The following is a 16,045-nucleotide window of genomic DNA, read 5'->3' as shown; positions in this document are numbered from 1 at the left end:
TGTACCTTTTTGGATTAGAATTAAATACCTCCTTTGGCAAGATGGAAAACGTGTCATCGCCGCTAACTGTACGAAAGTCTCAACCTTTCGTAGCTAGAGTATAGTGTAGGAACAAGGAAAAATTTTAAATATATTTGTATTTTGCCCAACATACAAACCGGAGCTCTTTACATACATACTGCCCACCTTTAGCCACCCCTCATTCTGATACCTGGCCAGAAGGTAGGTGAATGTACTGTCAGGCGTAAGGGTGGGTATACACACTGACTGGCCCGTATCCAGCTGCACTGAAAGTATATCCATCATATGTAGAGATTCAGGTTTGTATGTTAGGAAAAATACAAATTACTTTAAAATTTGTTATATAAAAAGGCACTGAATAACTGAGATAGGATCCAATCCTTACCAGGATCATGGCCTAAACCTTACATTAAAATAAAGTCAAATGAAAGACCCTATATATTTTCCAAGGGAGTCTATTATATAATACTTATTACCCTGCAACTGACATTATGATGTTGCTTGGACACTGTATAGATGTTTATATTCTACGAGTATTCGAGGCATGCATATGAGTGAAGAACAAAATCTGATTATTAATTACACTAATATGGTAACATAACTTTATTGTGGTTTTACATGAAATGTTATTGTATTTTGGAACATTTAAACATGCACTAACTGTACACTATAAACTGTAAACTAAGTACATACATAAAAACATAAATGAATGCGAAGTTAGAACTACTAGTTCCATACAGTCCTATAATACACTTAAGCGTCAATGAAAAACACAGTTAAAAGGATATTTACATATAGGCTACACATATTCAGTAACCAGTTGAATATTTCTAACATTTGTCTGCAAAATGACACAATTCCTTTGAGCAATGTTAGTAGTGCTAATGTAGACCATTTGAAATGCTATACTGCAGTGACAATAATACAATCAATACAAAAGACTAAAATCAATACAAATGACAACAAAATATGAGTGTGTTTCTACGGAACAGATATTTACATAAAAATAGTGTTAAAAATGAGATGCTTATGACTATCCTTCAATTATTGCAAAGGGTACACAAAGCCCTTGAACACCATAAACAACTTCCTTCACATTGTTATATACTGGAAATGGGCTTGTCATCAAAAGCAGGATTTGCTACTCCAGTTGGCCCCAAGTCTTCTAAAGGATATGAGTCCGGTTTTGGTAAGTCTGGGCCAGCATACGGTCTAAGCATTGGGTTGTCCCAGTGGCTCTCATCTCTTGGTGGTTCAGCTCTGTTGTAGGAGGAAAGGTTAATCTCAACATTTGGTGGAAACGATAAAGGGTCAACCATACGTTTATGGTATGCTTTTTGATGAAGGCACTGCCAATAACTTTTGAGAATCAACAGAGGAATCTTTTGTCTGTTTAAGAAAATGGCAACTAATGACATTTTCCTGCAATTAGATGCTTCTCAATCAGGCGTTTTGAGAAATGTCAATTTCCTCAGGATAAGTATGGCGAGTGATAACCTGCCTGATGCAATGAGGCGTTTTGAAAGAAGAGATTTTCATCAACCTCAAAAAAACCATGGCCAAAAAAATATGGATACAATATACATGGACATAACTTACTAGAGAGACTACGGATCTATGTATGGTAAGGGCAGAACTATTGACTGAGTTACTTCTTATTCAGTTCCAACTGAGAAATGCAAAAAAAGGGAGTACTCACCAAATATGAAAGGAAGAGGAATAACAGGGAGAACTTAGGCACTATAAATGTTTACTAAGTGGGGTAAAGAAAATCTTACAATATTGGAAAAGAAGAAAAAAAAATTTCAGGCATATTGAAACAATCAAACTATATGGGCTATCAAGACAAGTTGGCAATGAAGTAAATGCCCATAATTTGGATATTGAAATTTTGCTGTATAAATTTGTTAATTTTTAAAAGTAAAATAGCAGAGTAGATAGAGCAAAGGGTTGAAGATAATTAAGAGGCACTGAATTTGACCAGTGTCAGATTTGCTCTAAAGTTCTGAGCTCAAACAAAAGTGCAATTTAATAGCAAATGTGTATAAATGACAACCTACTTATATGATAGGTACTCAAATTAAGTAGCATGTAGTATATCTTTATGCTTTTCCTAAATAATATTTGGAAAAATTCTTATCAGATTATAAATCCTAGGATGTAATCTAATAATCTGATCAACTTCAGACACTAGGGAAAAAGAGTAGAAAAAAGTGAAACTTGAGCCTGAATATTCTACAGACAGCTTCTTGTAGGTTGAAATATTGTAAAATTCAAGGAAAATTGTCAACTTTGAAACGAAATAATCTGGCTTTAGAAAGCACAATACTTACTGTCTCTTTTTTCTAAAGTATGAAACCCCTAATATAATAAGGATGATGACAGCGAGCACTGCAACAACAATGCCTGTGATGGCACCAGCGCCCAAGCCACCACCAGATGGAGGTGCTAAAGATATTTCACATCTGTTCCCTGCATAGTCTGAAGGACATCTGAAATAAATATAGTCAGGTTAAATTACTTTATACTAATGATAACTTAACATACTCCACTCTCATAGTTTGTGGCCATTTACCCATTGGTAAAATTCACTTGGGTGTTGGGAGACATAAAACATTTTACCTTCAAAATATTTTACCTCCAAATTGCTGACAAACATTGACCTACTGGAGGACACAATTCTCTCAACCCTGGTGTACCAAAACTTGGCATTTTTGTTTTAAATCAATCACATGGGTGAATTTTGAAGGACTAAAGTTTATTTATTTAATTATTTACTTTACTCAGGTCCGTTAAAAAATTATGAAGATAAATAAATTTAAGAATATAAATAAAAGAAATTTAAACACCGATGTCACTAAGGAAAATAATAACATAACTATACTTTCCTAACTAGATTTTACCACTGTCATATTGGAACTACATACAAACATTCAACGAAAATTTATGATAATTCCCAATATGAGGTTTATTAATGTTAAGAATCTAACTTTCTTAGTTTTTGAAGTGGTTAGCTCTTTTGAAATTCAATGTACTACAGTAATTTAATTTTTCTAGAGTTAGTCAAACCTGTTACCACAGTGCAGTACAAGGTAGACTATATGCTTCACTTTACTTACATGCAAGAGGGGCGATTTCCACTGGCCCCAGAAGAGCTACAAGTGCCACCATTTTGGCAGTAGTTTGTGGGACAACTGCCATCACACACTGATTCGTCTGCATCATACGCTAAGCAAAATTGGGCACCATTGCAAAGCTCTGACTTGTCCATGCATGGAGGATCCAGTTTAGTATCATTGCAGAAGTAATATCCCGGGTCACATGGAGTATGTTCTGGATATAAAGGATGGTTTTCATTGAAATCAAGAGATACGTACAGTATTACATTTTGTGTTATAAAGAAATACAAATATTATTTTCACAAAGGCAGGATTAGAGGATAATTTGACTCTCGAGAAGAATATTTTTCTAGTTTTCAGCTATTTTAAAATTACATTTTAAAATTAAAATGGAGCTAGATATTGAGAAATATCTCATAAAAATCCGTAGCTTATTATATGATTGGTGGGATGTACTATATGTATAACATTTCAACATATTTTTCCAAAAGTGTAATTATTAGGATAACATTACTTAGGGGTAACCTTTTGGAATATTATCTGAAAGTGCAATTGTAAGAATAACATTCAATACCTTACAGTTCAAATGTTAGGATTATATGTGATAACATTCTATTTTTGGATTATATGTTATAACATTCTATATCTGAAATTGCAGATGTAAGACTCAACATTCCTTAACATTCATTATCATCTTAGTGGAAACTGAAGAATAGAATTTTATAATTTTATGGAAGTGTAAATGTAAGGAAGCATTTCATAATTTCATTATCTGGAATTACAAATGTAAGGATAACATTTTATAACATTAATTAACTGAAAGTGGTAGTGTAACACTAAGTGCAGGTGTAAGGTTAACATTTCTTAACATATAAACTGAAGCAACAGACATGTTAATTTTTGTAACTTTTTTGCTACAAAAATTAACATTTTTGTAACCAAAAGGCTGACCTGGACATTCGCTTTCATCAGCATTGTTAGGACAATCTTGAACAGTATCACAGAGGAGTAGAGCTGGTATGCAAGTCAGTCCATCGCCTTTACAATCAAACTCTGTTTTCAAGCATGAAGGTTTTTCAGTAGTGGTGCTGCCAGTTCCTGGACTGGTTGTGGCGCTGCTGCCAGTTCCTGGAATGGTTGTGGTAGTGCTGGTTCCTGGGGTTGTTGGGCGTGTGTGAACAGTTGAGCAAGTGCCAGCTGATGAAATAATAATGGGCACATTAAAGTATACTGTAATGTCCATGCAAGTCATTTTCTCAAAGCAAAGGCCAATTAGATGGAAACACTAAATCCCCTTTTCTAGCCTTGATCTGAAGACAACAAGAAAAAGGCAAAGGAACATCTTATCCACATGGGAAGCTAAGTAAAAGTTAAGTATATCTTAGTTTTACCAGACCACGGAGCTGAATAACAGCTCACCTTGGGCTGGCCCGAGGGATTTGATATTTTTACGTGGCTAGGAACCAATTGGTCACCTAGCAACAGGACCTACAGCTTATTGTGGGATCCGAACCACATTATATTGAGAATTGAATTTCTATCGTCAGAAATAAATTCCTCTGATTACACATTGGCTGAGCCGAGAATCAAACGAAGGACCACCAGATTGTTAGCCGAGAGCGAAAACCACTCATCCAACGGGGAACTCACATGGGAAGCAATAGAACAACCACTTAAAGAGGGAAAATGACAAGTTATGAAAAACAGATGGGAACTAAATAAGAAATGGAATATACATGGAAATGCAGTTGGCTCTTCATACTCTCTAAACAGAAAACAGGAAATGTAGTAAAGCAATAAAAAAAAAAAACTCCTGCAAACTTCTTCAACAAGCATTTTGTGCCTTACTGACATATTCATGTATATAATAAAAGGGACTCTGAACTTTAAAAAAACAGGGGGCTAGAAACAGTCACCAAATCCATATTTATTGATTTTAAAGCAAGATGTCAAGAATCTGCCCAAGAGAAGAGGTGCTAATGCTGACCAGATATATCTATGGCTGTATCTGTTTACTTACCTGAGGTCAAAACCACTTTTGTTACTCGACAGATAAAGTGCCTCTTCTTTTACCTCTCATTTATTCAATAATTGTTTCTTTGCTATGAATAACACATTCAGTAATCAGCTTTTGTGTATTATTATTATAATATATTTATATTTACAGTATTAAGTACTCTTTATTACCCTTCACTTCTTTGTTTAAATTTTTGCATACGTATATGCATTCTTCCAAGGGAAACTTGCTGTGTAGCTTTTTTCTTCATTGGAATATGTGCTAATTTGAATTTTAACCATTCAAGTAGCTTTAGTCATCACTGCCAACACATTAGTAAGCAAGCTGAATGTGATGAGACTCGCTTCTCAAACGGACAAGAAATGACCCTGAGATAGCCACTTTTCTAGTGTGTGTGTGTGTGTGCGTTTTTTTTTTACAGGAAATAAAAGTACTTCTTACCTAAGATACTGATTCCTTTCTGAGCTAGTCTTGCTAAAAGCTATGACTTGATAACCATATATAGATATAGGTAGTTCTCTCTGAACTAAGTAAGTCTGAGTTTTTGTCAGTGTAAGCCCAACCCTGCTTAGAAAATATGACAAAACTGCAAAAATTCCTAAAAATAAATCTTCATATAATTCCATGATAATGGGTGAATGGAATATATTATAATACAGTGCTACATACTGTGGATTGTATTGTGAATGAACACAATATTACTGGGGTGTGATGGACCTTCTAGTTTAACCAAGAAAAAAAAATTATTTAATTACTTACGACAATTCTTTTCATCAGATCCATCCATGCAGTCATAGAAACAATCACATTGAAAATCAAGTGGTATGCATTCTTCAGTATAACATTTAAATTCATCTTCCTCACAGGTACTATTTGATGGTGATGGGCCAATGCCTGTTTCACATTCCTAGAAGAAAATCAGATGTTTTTAATCAATTACTATATATCAGTTTAAAATGTTTATAGTCAAGGTATCTTGCTATTTAAAATGTTTATAGTCAAGGTATCTTGCCAATATAATCCGTCTTAACCTTGCTATTTTATCTGATGTTTAATAAGAATGTTTTATTAATTAAACAATAGTTATGGTATTCTTTTTTAATTAACATCTTTAGCAGTATGTATGCTTAAACAATTATTATTCTTTTTTAAATTAATATCTTTAGTGTTCTTTCATTACAATGTAGGACTGGATACTTTGAAAGAGTTGTTTCATAAACTTTCCGATGGCAGGAAAAAATAGTGTCCTTACTGTCACGTTTGATTAATTCATCAGCATAACTAGACAAGAGCAAGTTTCGTGGCTATTTCAAGATTCAGTAATAACCAGTATTAGGGTCTGCCCCTGCCTAGGGTCACATCTTGCCAACACAGGATTAGTAGAACACAGAGCCCTAGGTTGGAACACTTTACAACAGATAGGCTAGTGGGTAATTCAAGTTAAATGGTTCATTAAAGGAACTAGTGATCTTGCAAAATTTTTCTTCTTGCATGTGATATAATTGATGTTGTTAGTCTTTTCTATTATTTTTATGGAGTGGAGAGGCTATACAGTATTAATTCTCTTAGAATTAGATCTTAGAACATGCTGGTAAGAATATATTGACCCTCTTTCAGTAATTTCTTACGGACAAGGAATTCATAAGTTAGAATAATTTCTAGCAAATAATTATTTAAACTTCAACAATGATCATGTATTATATTAATGCTGGTGATGTGCTGCTTAGTATATAGAATAATTGTCTATCTTATCATATCTCTACCAAAAAACAGAGAATTCTTCAAATCACATTAAACAGAACAGGTTGTTGAAATTTTCTTTTAGCAGTACCCAACAGTTACCTCTCAGCATGTTCCACAACAATTTCAAATTAAACATCTTTTATTTTATCCATAAAAATCTCGGTATGTATGGTGATATTTTTTTTTTTTTTAATTAGGTTCCTCACACCAAGTCATACTTTCTAATAATATTAAACAATAAACAATAAGCCCTGTACCACCAGTAAAAATTTACTTACCGGTGTTAATGAAACATCATCAAGTGCTATGTAAGTCTTGTCAGAATCCCCTGTTTCAGCTTCAAAGACAATATTAAAGTTGTTGTTTATGTCCACCTGAATGACCTCCTCTTGCCAATAAGCTGGTCCATTACCACTTCGAAGTAACACTAGCTGTCTTTCTCCAGTTATTGCTATAAAAAATGATTTGTGCTGTTTATTTTGAGAACATTAGGTTAGGTAAAAACTATTTTTTTTATCTACAGATAAATTTAACAAATTATAAACCCATTAATCATAAAATAGCCTCAAACTGTGTGGAATACAACTAGGTGCATAACATGAACCATTTCAAAGGAAACAATTCCAGTACATGTGAATTGCCAACTCCTTGATCCTTGTGGATACTCGACTAATAGACATTCTTCTGTCTGCCTTGGTACTGTCATTTGCTCCAGCCCTTACTAGCATTTCCACTATGTTTCACCATGAGCCACTGACAGAATTCCATTTTAAGTTTTGTTCACATTTCGCTTTCTGTTATGTGCTTATAATGTTTTGTGAGTTTTTCCAATGAATTACCCTTTGGCAGACAACCAATGCATTACCCTGCTATTACTGTGAGTAGCGTACTGCTCTTTAGTTTCTTTTTTCCGTGTTCCCCTACTTAACCATTAACTTCTGCCATCATAGCTGTTACGTTAATGGGGCTATTATCAATTTTTTCCGTTGTCTTTAGTTGGGTTCATTGTTTGCATTGTAATGTTTGTTAGTAAATTCTTTCCCTTTTTCCTCTTTCACAGCACAGTGATGGTTACCTTTGGTTGTCTGTTTTTACTTATTATGTGATTTTTCTTCTGTCTACTTCTGAGTGAATTTACCTGTGCTGGCAGGAATGATAAGTCCTGCAGCACCATCATGTAATTGTTAGAGAAGGGCCTCTATTTGCAGTGCCATTCTTATAGCGGCATATGTTAACTTCCACACTTCCATGTGCAGTTTACAAGAATTGGTGTAAAGAAAAATTGTATCATTCGGGGCAGTCATCATATCTAAGTGATGTTCTTTCCTCCTGTTAGTGAGCCATCCAACTGATCATAAACTATGGTTTCCTCCTCCATTCTTATTTCTTTAATTAATGTTGTCATGGGAAGAGAATAGTACTGTATTTGTGGACATCTGCAAAGATCTGAGAGTTGGCTGATAATGTGTTCTGGAATAGTTTTCTTGGAAATGCTTCACGTTTTGCACATGAATGTATTCTGCATAATCTAAGACTATTTGATGATTAAATGGGTTTATATAAACAATTTTTTTTTCGTTTTGTCGTAGCTACAGTAATTTTAAAAATCTAAACAGGCCAAAGGAGTTGAAGCCTTCTGGATTTACATTATGGTAAAACAAAAATGTATGACAATTCATTGGTATAACCCAGCCTGTGAAATACTTTATACAGTAATGAATTAGCAGTAATGGAAAAGTAGTATCTCTGCTTAATATCTTCTGACAAGCATCGGGGAACTTAACTTCACCCAGACCTGGCCCAAAGGATGGTGAAAAAGTCCTCCTAAAGGAAGCATGACACAATTCTTTTAAAAGAATGAAGCTCAAATACAGAGACAATGCAGGATGTGGAAACCAACTGAAAGTTGAAGAAACAAATTTTTCTTCAGCTCAAGTATAACTTTTCAAATGTAAATGCAACATGAAAAGTTTGACATGGGCAATAAAAATGCATTACTTAATGGGTAAAAAAAAAAATTAAAAATGAAAATGAAATATTTAGATGTAAGCTTGGCATTCTCAATTATATGTCCATTTCAAGTTTGAAGCAATCTGTACATCCAGACTATTCATAAAGGAGACAGAGGATTTCATTGTCATCAAATTAAATAACTAGTTGGGAGAATACAGATGTAGGCTGTAAACATTTCTTGGATTAAGTGGTATTGAGTAGATTATGATGAGTTCCAGAGGGGGGACAGACAGGATTTAATTGTCAACAAATTAAATAACTAGTCGGGAGAATACAAATCTAAGCTGTAAACATTTCTTGGATTAAGTGACCTTGAGTAAATTATGATTGCTCTATAAAAAGGAGCATGTTATTACACACTCATCTGATTACGAAATTATTTGATGGAAATACCAATGACCAAACTAACATCATTTCTACAAGAGTGCAGTCTGGGCTAAAAAATCTGGAGAGAAGTATCTTCCAAGGAGTTTTGTTTTCAATTGTTGTGGAATCAATAAACACAGACCAAAGAAAGGAAAAAAATTGATATTTAAAATATAACCAAAACTCACATTCCAAATATACCCTGAGGATGCCAATGTTGAGTTCACCGTTCACAGTAAAAGCATCTGTATGCATGTAATACCAAAGTCTGATAAAGCATACTCCCTTTGATGCTGGGTATTCATGCTTGATAACCAAAGCTCCAATTAATCCTGGAACTTTCTCACTGCTTGCTACATATACATACTGACCTGGAATATAAGAGTACATACAAGTCAAACATGATTACCATTTTCTTTGTTCATATTTTCTTGTAGAGAATGACTGAAAGTTTGATATTTCCTGAAGTAAAAGCATGTAGAAATTCCAGACAACTTTCATTCTAAAGGATTAGCATTATACAAGAACTAATAAGGTAACAAAAAGACTAATCTGTTTTCTAATCTTTTCATGAATGCTCCTATACTTTGGATACTTAGGTCATCATCTTTGTTTTTAAATGCAGTTCTTTCATTCATTAATCTTTGTAACCTCTTTTAAAATCTAGTGGTGGGCAGTATAAAAAGCATAAGAATGATTGCAAATTGATTAGTAAAAAATGTATTGTGGCCATAGAAAACCGATTATTAAAAAGGTTGAGAGAAGTTTTAAAAGAACACAAAAATCCAACTTGTGGATTTGTCCTACCGAGTCCATTAGTAAAGGAGCTAACGCTGCCAATCTCTACCTACAGCAAAATGACAAGGATGCACAACTTGCTGTATCACATTTAAACAAAAACAAGTGAAGATAATTGAAAAGCATCTCTCTTAAAAAGTGAGAGAACTTATGAACTGTATTGAAGTGCCACATCAATACAAATGATCATTTACTATTGTAATACAAGGTATTAATGCTTAATTTACAATGAAAATCAAGAATGAGCTTCATCAAATGTGACAAATATTTTTCAAACTATACTAAACTTTAATTTGCTGCTATTGTTTGTTTAATTTTTTAGCAAATGCCTCCTGTTTTCTTCTCAGTTGCACAAAATGTAATGCAGATTTAGCATATTTCAAATGAAAACTGACAAAGTATTAGAAATATTCAGCTCCACATTACATAAGACATTCAGTGAATAAAAAAAAAATTAAAACTGCAATAAACACAATATTGTTAAGATGATATTTACAGATATTCATTACATTCACAAGTTTCTACACACAGTACACAAAATATTACTCTGAGCATACCAACAGATCCGGGAGTGTGGTCTTGTTGGGGTCCTGTGTGAATGTCAGGAGATCTCAAACTCTGGCCCCAATCTAGATCATCATCTGTTGCTTGGGAGTAGGCACATGAGGTCAACCAAGAAGGTGAATCAAAATTACAGTTGCCCTGAGAAGTTATATAAATTTGTCATTAGTCTCTCATAAAAGAAAAATGTACAGTATTTCTTTACACCAAAAATAGGTGTTATTTTCTAACATGATGGATATGATTGTTCCCTGAAAACATTGTGGATATAAAGCATTGAGATACACCTCGAGGGATATAGATTAATATCTTAATGCATAAACTTTGTATATAGAAGTGTATTTATGTACTTACGGTAAGATGATTTGGAAGGAAGCAATAATTTTGTTTCTAATAGTGAAAGGAAAAATACCATAAAAATAATAAACCATCTTTTGTAACAAACAATAATAACTTAGTGCAAGAAAGGTATTATGATAGTCTACTCATCTCTATTTATAAAATTATCAACAATAGATGTTTATGCAAGATAAGTAAAAAGATTTAAAATGCAGTTTAAGCTTAGGATAATTTTAACATAATCACCAACAAATATATGAAGTGTTATTGTTTGTAAGTCATTTTTTTACTTTTATTCTCATATAATAGAAACCTCAACCTGTCATCCATAATTTTTAAAATACGTAATACTGTAATATAGTTTTAAAATATGTTTATTTCTTAATTACGTGTGCTACATATTTTCCATTTTGAAGAAAACATAAAATACATAATCTGGCTATGGTAACAAGTAAGTAAGCAGCATTTTCAGGTTTCCCATCACGCTATGTACCCTACCTTGTTCATTGAGCGTTGGATGTTACATACCTTAGAAGTGTCAAGTCTTTGATGTACTAGTAATGTAATTTATATGACATATATCATTTTAAAATGATCTAAAACTGAATACATAAAATTATTTATAATCTGGTACATAACTCACCACTACTGCAGGGCACTTGTATTCATCACTGTGATCAGAGCAGTCATACTTGGCATCGCAGGCATATTCCCTGGGAATGCACGGACCATTGTCACACTGAAACTCTATTTCATCTTGACATTCATCAGTTTCTGGTGCGCATGAATAGAAAGTAATATCATCTAGAGCAACATGTACCTGAGGGAGAAGAATGTTATGAATTTTCATATAAAATAAAATGTGAAGTGTGAAGATTCAGAAGTGATTCGAAATGTGTAATACTTTCCCTCGCCAACTTAGGCATTACTGAATTCTTTTTAAAAGATAAAAACAAGCAGCTAAATTTTTTGCATTATGTAGATGAAACTAATTTGGGAATTCATCCTGGTATATCAGAACAATTTAAAAAAAAAAAAGCCCACAAATAAGCTGACACCAATAGCCAAAAGCCAAATAATTCACTGAGGGATTACATATGCACTCCTAAATCGGGTACCTGATGGACAGCACTTTATATTATTGATGCAAGTTACCTAATTGTCTGAACTAATCCAAACCTGGTTTGGATTGAAAGAAAATTGAAATTCTATAATATTACTAGGGAAGAAAAGTCTAGGTTTCACATAAAAAAAAAAATTAAACACTTTTTTTTTGTGGGAGAACTTTTCATTAATTTACAATATTCTGGATAGTACTTTCCAAAAGTAAGTATACTGTACTTTATTCATGACTATCAACAATACGTAATTGTAAATGTTACTTAAAGATGTACCTCATTATCAGTAACTTTACTCATAGGTATTGTTTCACTACTGTTTTAGGTTAAGGTTGTTAACTGGAATACCATACGGAATCATTTTCTTTCCACCTCATAATTTTGTCAGCTGCACACTCCATCAGTTTTTCAATGCTGCAAAGTACCTAATGGGCTGTTGTATGAACACTCCTGGAATTGTCCTGCATCCTTTGAATTGCTTTATGCCACTTAAGAGGTTTCACCCTAAAGACTATATCACTTGAAAAAAGGGATTTTGACGAAGGAAAAATCTATTTCTGGGGAGGACTTGTGTCGCCCGGTGAATAATTATATCCTAAATATACCAGAGAACGTTGTAATTTTTACAGGCAAGTCACATTATATATTTTAAATAAGGTCAGGGTGAAACTTACAGCATCTTCCCCAAAATCTGCTTGGAAAAATAACTTGAAATCTCGTTTTCCAGTGACTTTGACAAAGACAGTTTTCCACTCCGGATTATTTGTTGAATGATCAGTAAACATGTCCTCAATCTGGTAGAGTATGATTTGGAAAAATAACAATAGAATATAAAAAATGATGGTAAGTATTTCCATATACAAATAACTCAACATATTAAGCTACATTTTAGCAAATCTTTATATAAACCATACAAGTTTCATAATTAAAACAATTCTGAATGAATGAATGGCTCAAGTATATTGCATTAATTGTTTCATATTTGAAATAAAATAAATAAAACTTAACCAGACAGTTTTCAGAAATACAGAATAGTAAATAATATGTAATATAAACTAATGGTGCATTGCACTTGAAAAATGTGAACGGATTTGACTACTGTTTACTGATAGTTTAACATAATGATGAACATTTTAATTAACATGCCAATACATAATTTAAAATTTAGTAAACTGTTATTTAGGTATGTGCAGTCTTCTGACTGACAGATAGTGACAAGATGTACAGTAAAGAAGTGTCTACAGAGATGTAAAAGATAAAAGTTAAAACCAAACTCACTCGTGTGAGTTTACAAGATAAGCCTAACCTTGATTACTGTGGCAAGCCAGTATCTTACCTGACCATACTTATCCTTCCTCTTAAGCTTCAGAGTAATAGGATTACTTCCTGTTGTGGCAAGATAATAGAAAAAGTTGATGTGACAATTTTGACCTACAGATGAGAACGTCTTGCTTTCCAGTATTGAAACTTCTGTTCCTTCACTCTGCAACACCGAATCAAAGTAAGTGGTATTTTAATATATTTTAAAAATTAACACCACATTATATGCTAAGAAAGAATTGGTTTCCAAAGAAAACAATACAGATTCTATTAAGGAAAAGCTGCACTACTGCAAAAATATAAAAGCCTCCAACTTTTGTTCCATTTTATTGCATTACTTATTATTTTCTTAGGCATCCTAAACCTTCTAAATTAAAGCATGCTTTCTGAATAACATTTATTGAAAAATAAAAGAATTTACCTGGACACCTCCATGACCTTAATAAAGAGGGCGAGGTAACAAAAGAAATAACAGAAAAATATAGACAAGTTTTCCTTAAAATTCACTGATGTAAGTTATTCAAATGTAAAATGAAAAGATTTACTGAAACCATTAGAATATTACCAGTAATCAATTAGAACTGGTAGTAAAAAAATAATACTGTGGTAGTCAAAAAAATAATACTATACTACAAGTCTGAATATTCCACTCAAATGTCACCAGGATACTCTCTTACATTATTTGCCAGCTAACCATTCAATGTAAACATATTATTTGTTCAGAATTACAAGAGTGAAAATGGAATGTCTAGAAAACCATACAAAGAAAATCCTAGCTAAATAGTTTATTGTTGAGCTGGTTTAAATAAAGCTGAAACTTAAACTAGATCAGTTAAGGGAAATAAATTTAAACTAATGAAATATTAAGTAAAACAAAAGGTTACTTGGAATTCAGGTAGTATAGTAATGTATACAAGACAAAAAATAAAAAATCATGAATTAATCACATTGCAAAAAGATTTGGACAACATAATAGCATAATTTTAATCTATTTTCACGCATCATTTCAAAGGAAATAAAAAAAATCAAATAAAAATCCCAAACCTTCTCCTTTGCTGCAACAAGGTCATGAGTCGTTGACTTATGATTGTGGTCTGCATCTGGTCCTGGTGGATCTGCTGGGAAGCCACTTCTAAGCCAGTGAACAGAACTGCTCAAGTCATCAAACCAGCCACATAAATCACCTTCTGTTTCAAAGTTGCAGCTCTTGGCTAAGGAAGGAAAGGTTAAAATAAATTGCTACAATGGATTTTAATTATTGTTTTCAAGCATTATATTAGCACACTGCCTGCGAGTCTCTTCTGTGGAAACATTATGATCAAGATCAGCACATTTAGTACACACAATAAGAAATGCAGAAAAATATCTATAAAATTATATCTAGCATAAAGGTTAATGGAGATACTACCTTGGATGCTATTTTTCCCTCAGATGACTGATATGACCATCATCCTTTTTTGTCACGACTCTGAAATCACTCCTTGAGAAAAAGTTTGCATAATTGAAAATTATTTGTCACGACTCTAAAGTTACTCCTTGAGAAACAGTTTGCATAATTAGAAATTAATTAATCGTTCAACTTACTGCAACCAATTTCATCTGTGCCATCGCCACAATCATCACGGAAGTTGCAGGCTTCTGTGGGGGTGTAACATTTTCCATTATTACAAGCCAGTTGACCTGGTGGGCAGATGGGGACTGGAGTGGAAATAACATCCTCACCTGGAAGGTGTTGGTTATCAGACAGTTCACAACCAGGGGTCATGGATAAGTCATCAATAGCCAAATATCCACCATCCTCTTGCATTATCCGACCCTCTATAACAATCTGGAAGAGGAAAATCAATATCTTAGACTTACACTATTCAAAGGGTGTAGCAATTATTTACAGTAATAGAATCTTATGGAAGAATACATAAAAGAGACATTAAAAATTTCAGATATAGTGCTAAGTTTAGTATTATAGAAGAAACTTATGAAAATAACACTAACTGCCTACTGAACCATATTACCAACAAAGCAATATCAATATTCTTACCGCATAATCATCATTGACTGTCATGTTTTGAGCATTGCATTCAATTCTGAGCCATATATCCTCAAGTAATGGATCATTGGTGTCTATCAGCTGTAGGCCATCATCGTAATAGGAGAATCGTCTGAATGAAAAATTTTATATCAACAAACAGTTTTAACCATTTAAATAATGAAAGACTTATGGCATCTGCCTTGAAGACTGCACTATTCCTGTTACCTTTTACTATGAAATGACAAATTAGAAGAGGTAGGTATAAGAGAACTTTGTCATATATGAAAGCCTTGTACAGTTGGTAATTTTACTGAAAAAGAAACAACCAAACAAGGGGAAAAGAGCCTCCAAGTGCTAAATTGAAGCAACAAACCAAAAGGTAAATAGAATTGACACTTGACCTATATAACTCTTTTGCCCAAAGGAATGCATTTTCTTCATTTCTGGTAAAAACACAAAGTATTTGGATAAAAATTAAACATTCTATGCATGAACATATGTAGTAATAAACACTCATATTTAGCATAATGATAAAGCTTTCCATATCAGTGTTTCACAACTGATGTAAAATAAGTTCTCTCAACTCTTTTCTGTCTTGTGC

General features: G+C 33.2%; 1 protein-coding gene across 1 annotated transcript in view; it reads right to left on the bottom strand.

Moving 5' to 3' along the window:
• Nucleotides 1-609: 609 nt before the first annotated feature.
• Nucleotides 610-16,045, bottom strand: part of LOC135202165 (uncharacterized) — a 193,387-nt gene continuing 177,951 nt past the window's right edge. Inside the window, 14 exon segments of the mRNA XM_064231420.1 lie at nucleotides 610-1,281; nucleotides 2,355-2,513; nucleotides 3,141-3,354; nucleotides 4,092-4,337; nucleotides 5,917-6,064; nucleotides 7,179-7,351; nucleotides 9,468-9,650; nucleotides 10,635-10,779; nucleotides 11,621-11,797; nucleotides 12,770-12,889; nucleotides 13,432-13,578; nucleotides 14,460-14,626; nucleotides 15,000-15,243; nucleotides 15,454-15,574. Coding sequence (XP_064087490.1) covers nucleotides 1,122-1,281; nucleotides 2,355-2,513; nucleotides 3,141-3,354; nucleotides 4,092-4,337; nucleotides 5,917-6,064; nucleotides 7,179-7,351; nucleotides 9,468-9,650; nucleotides 10,635-10,779; nucleotides 11,621-11,797; nucleotides 12,770-12,889; nucleotides 13,432-13,578; nucleotides 14,460-14,626; nucleotides 15,000-15,243; nucleotides 15,454-15,574 — 2,404 coding nt within the window. The 3' untranslated portion in view covers nucleotides 610-1,121.

The sequence above is a fragment of the Macrobrachium nipponense genome, chromosome 30 (assembly GCF_015104395.2).
Source record: "Macrobrachium nipponense isolate FS-2020 chromosome 30, ASM1510439v2, whole genome shotgun sequence".
NCBI classification, from domain to species: Eukaryota; Metazoa; Arthropoda; class Malacostraca; order Decapoda; family Palaemonidae; genus Macrobrachium; species Macrobrachium nipponense.
The sequence above is the reverse complement of the archived record's forward strand: the minus strand, read 5'-3'. Positions and strand labels throughout refer to the sequence as shown.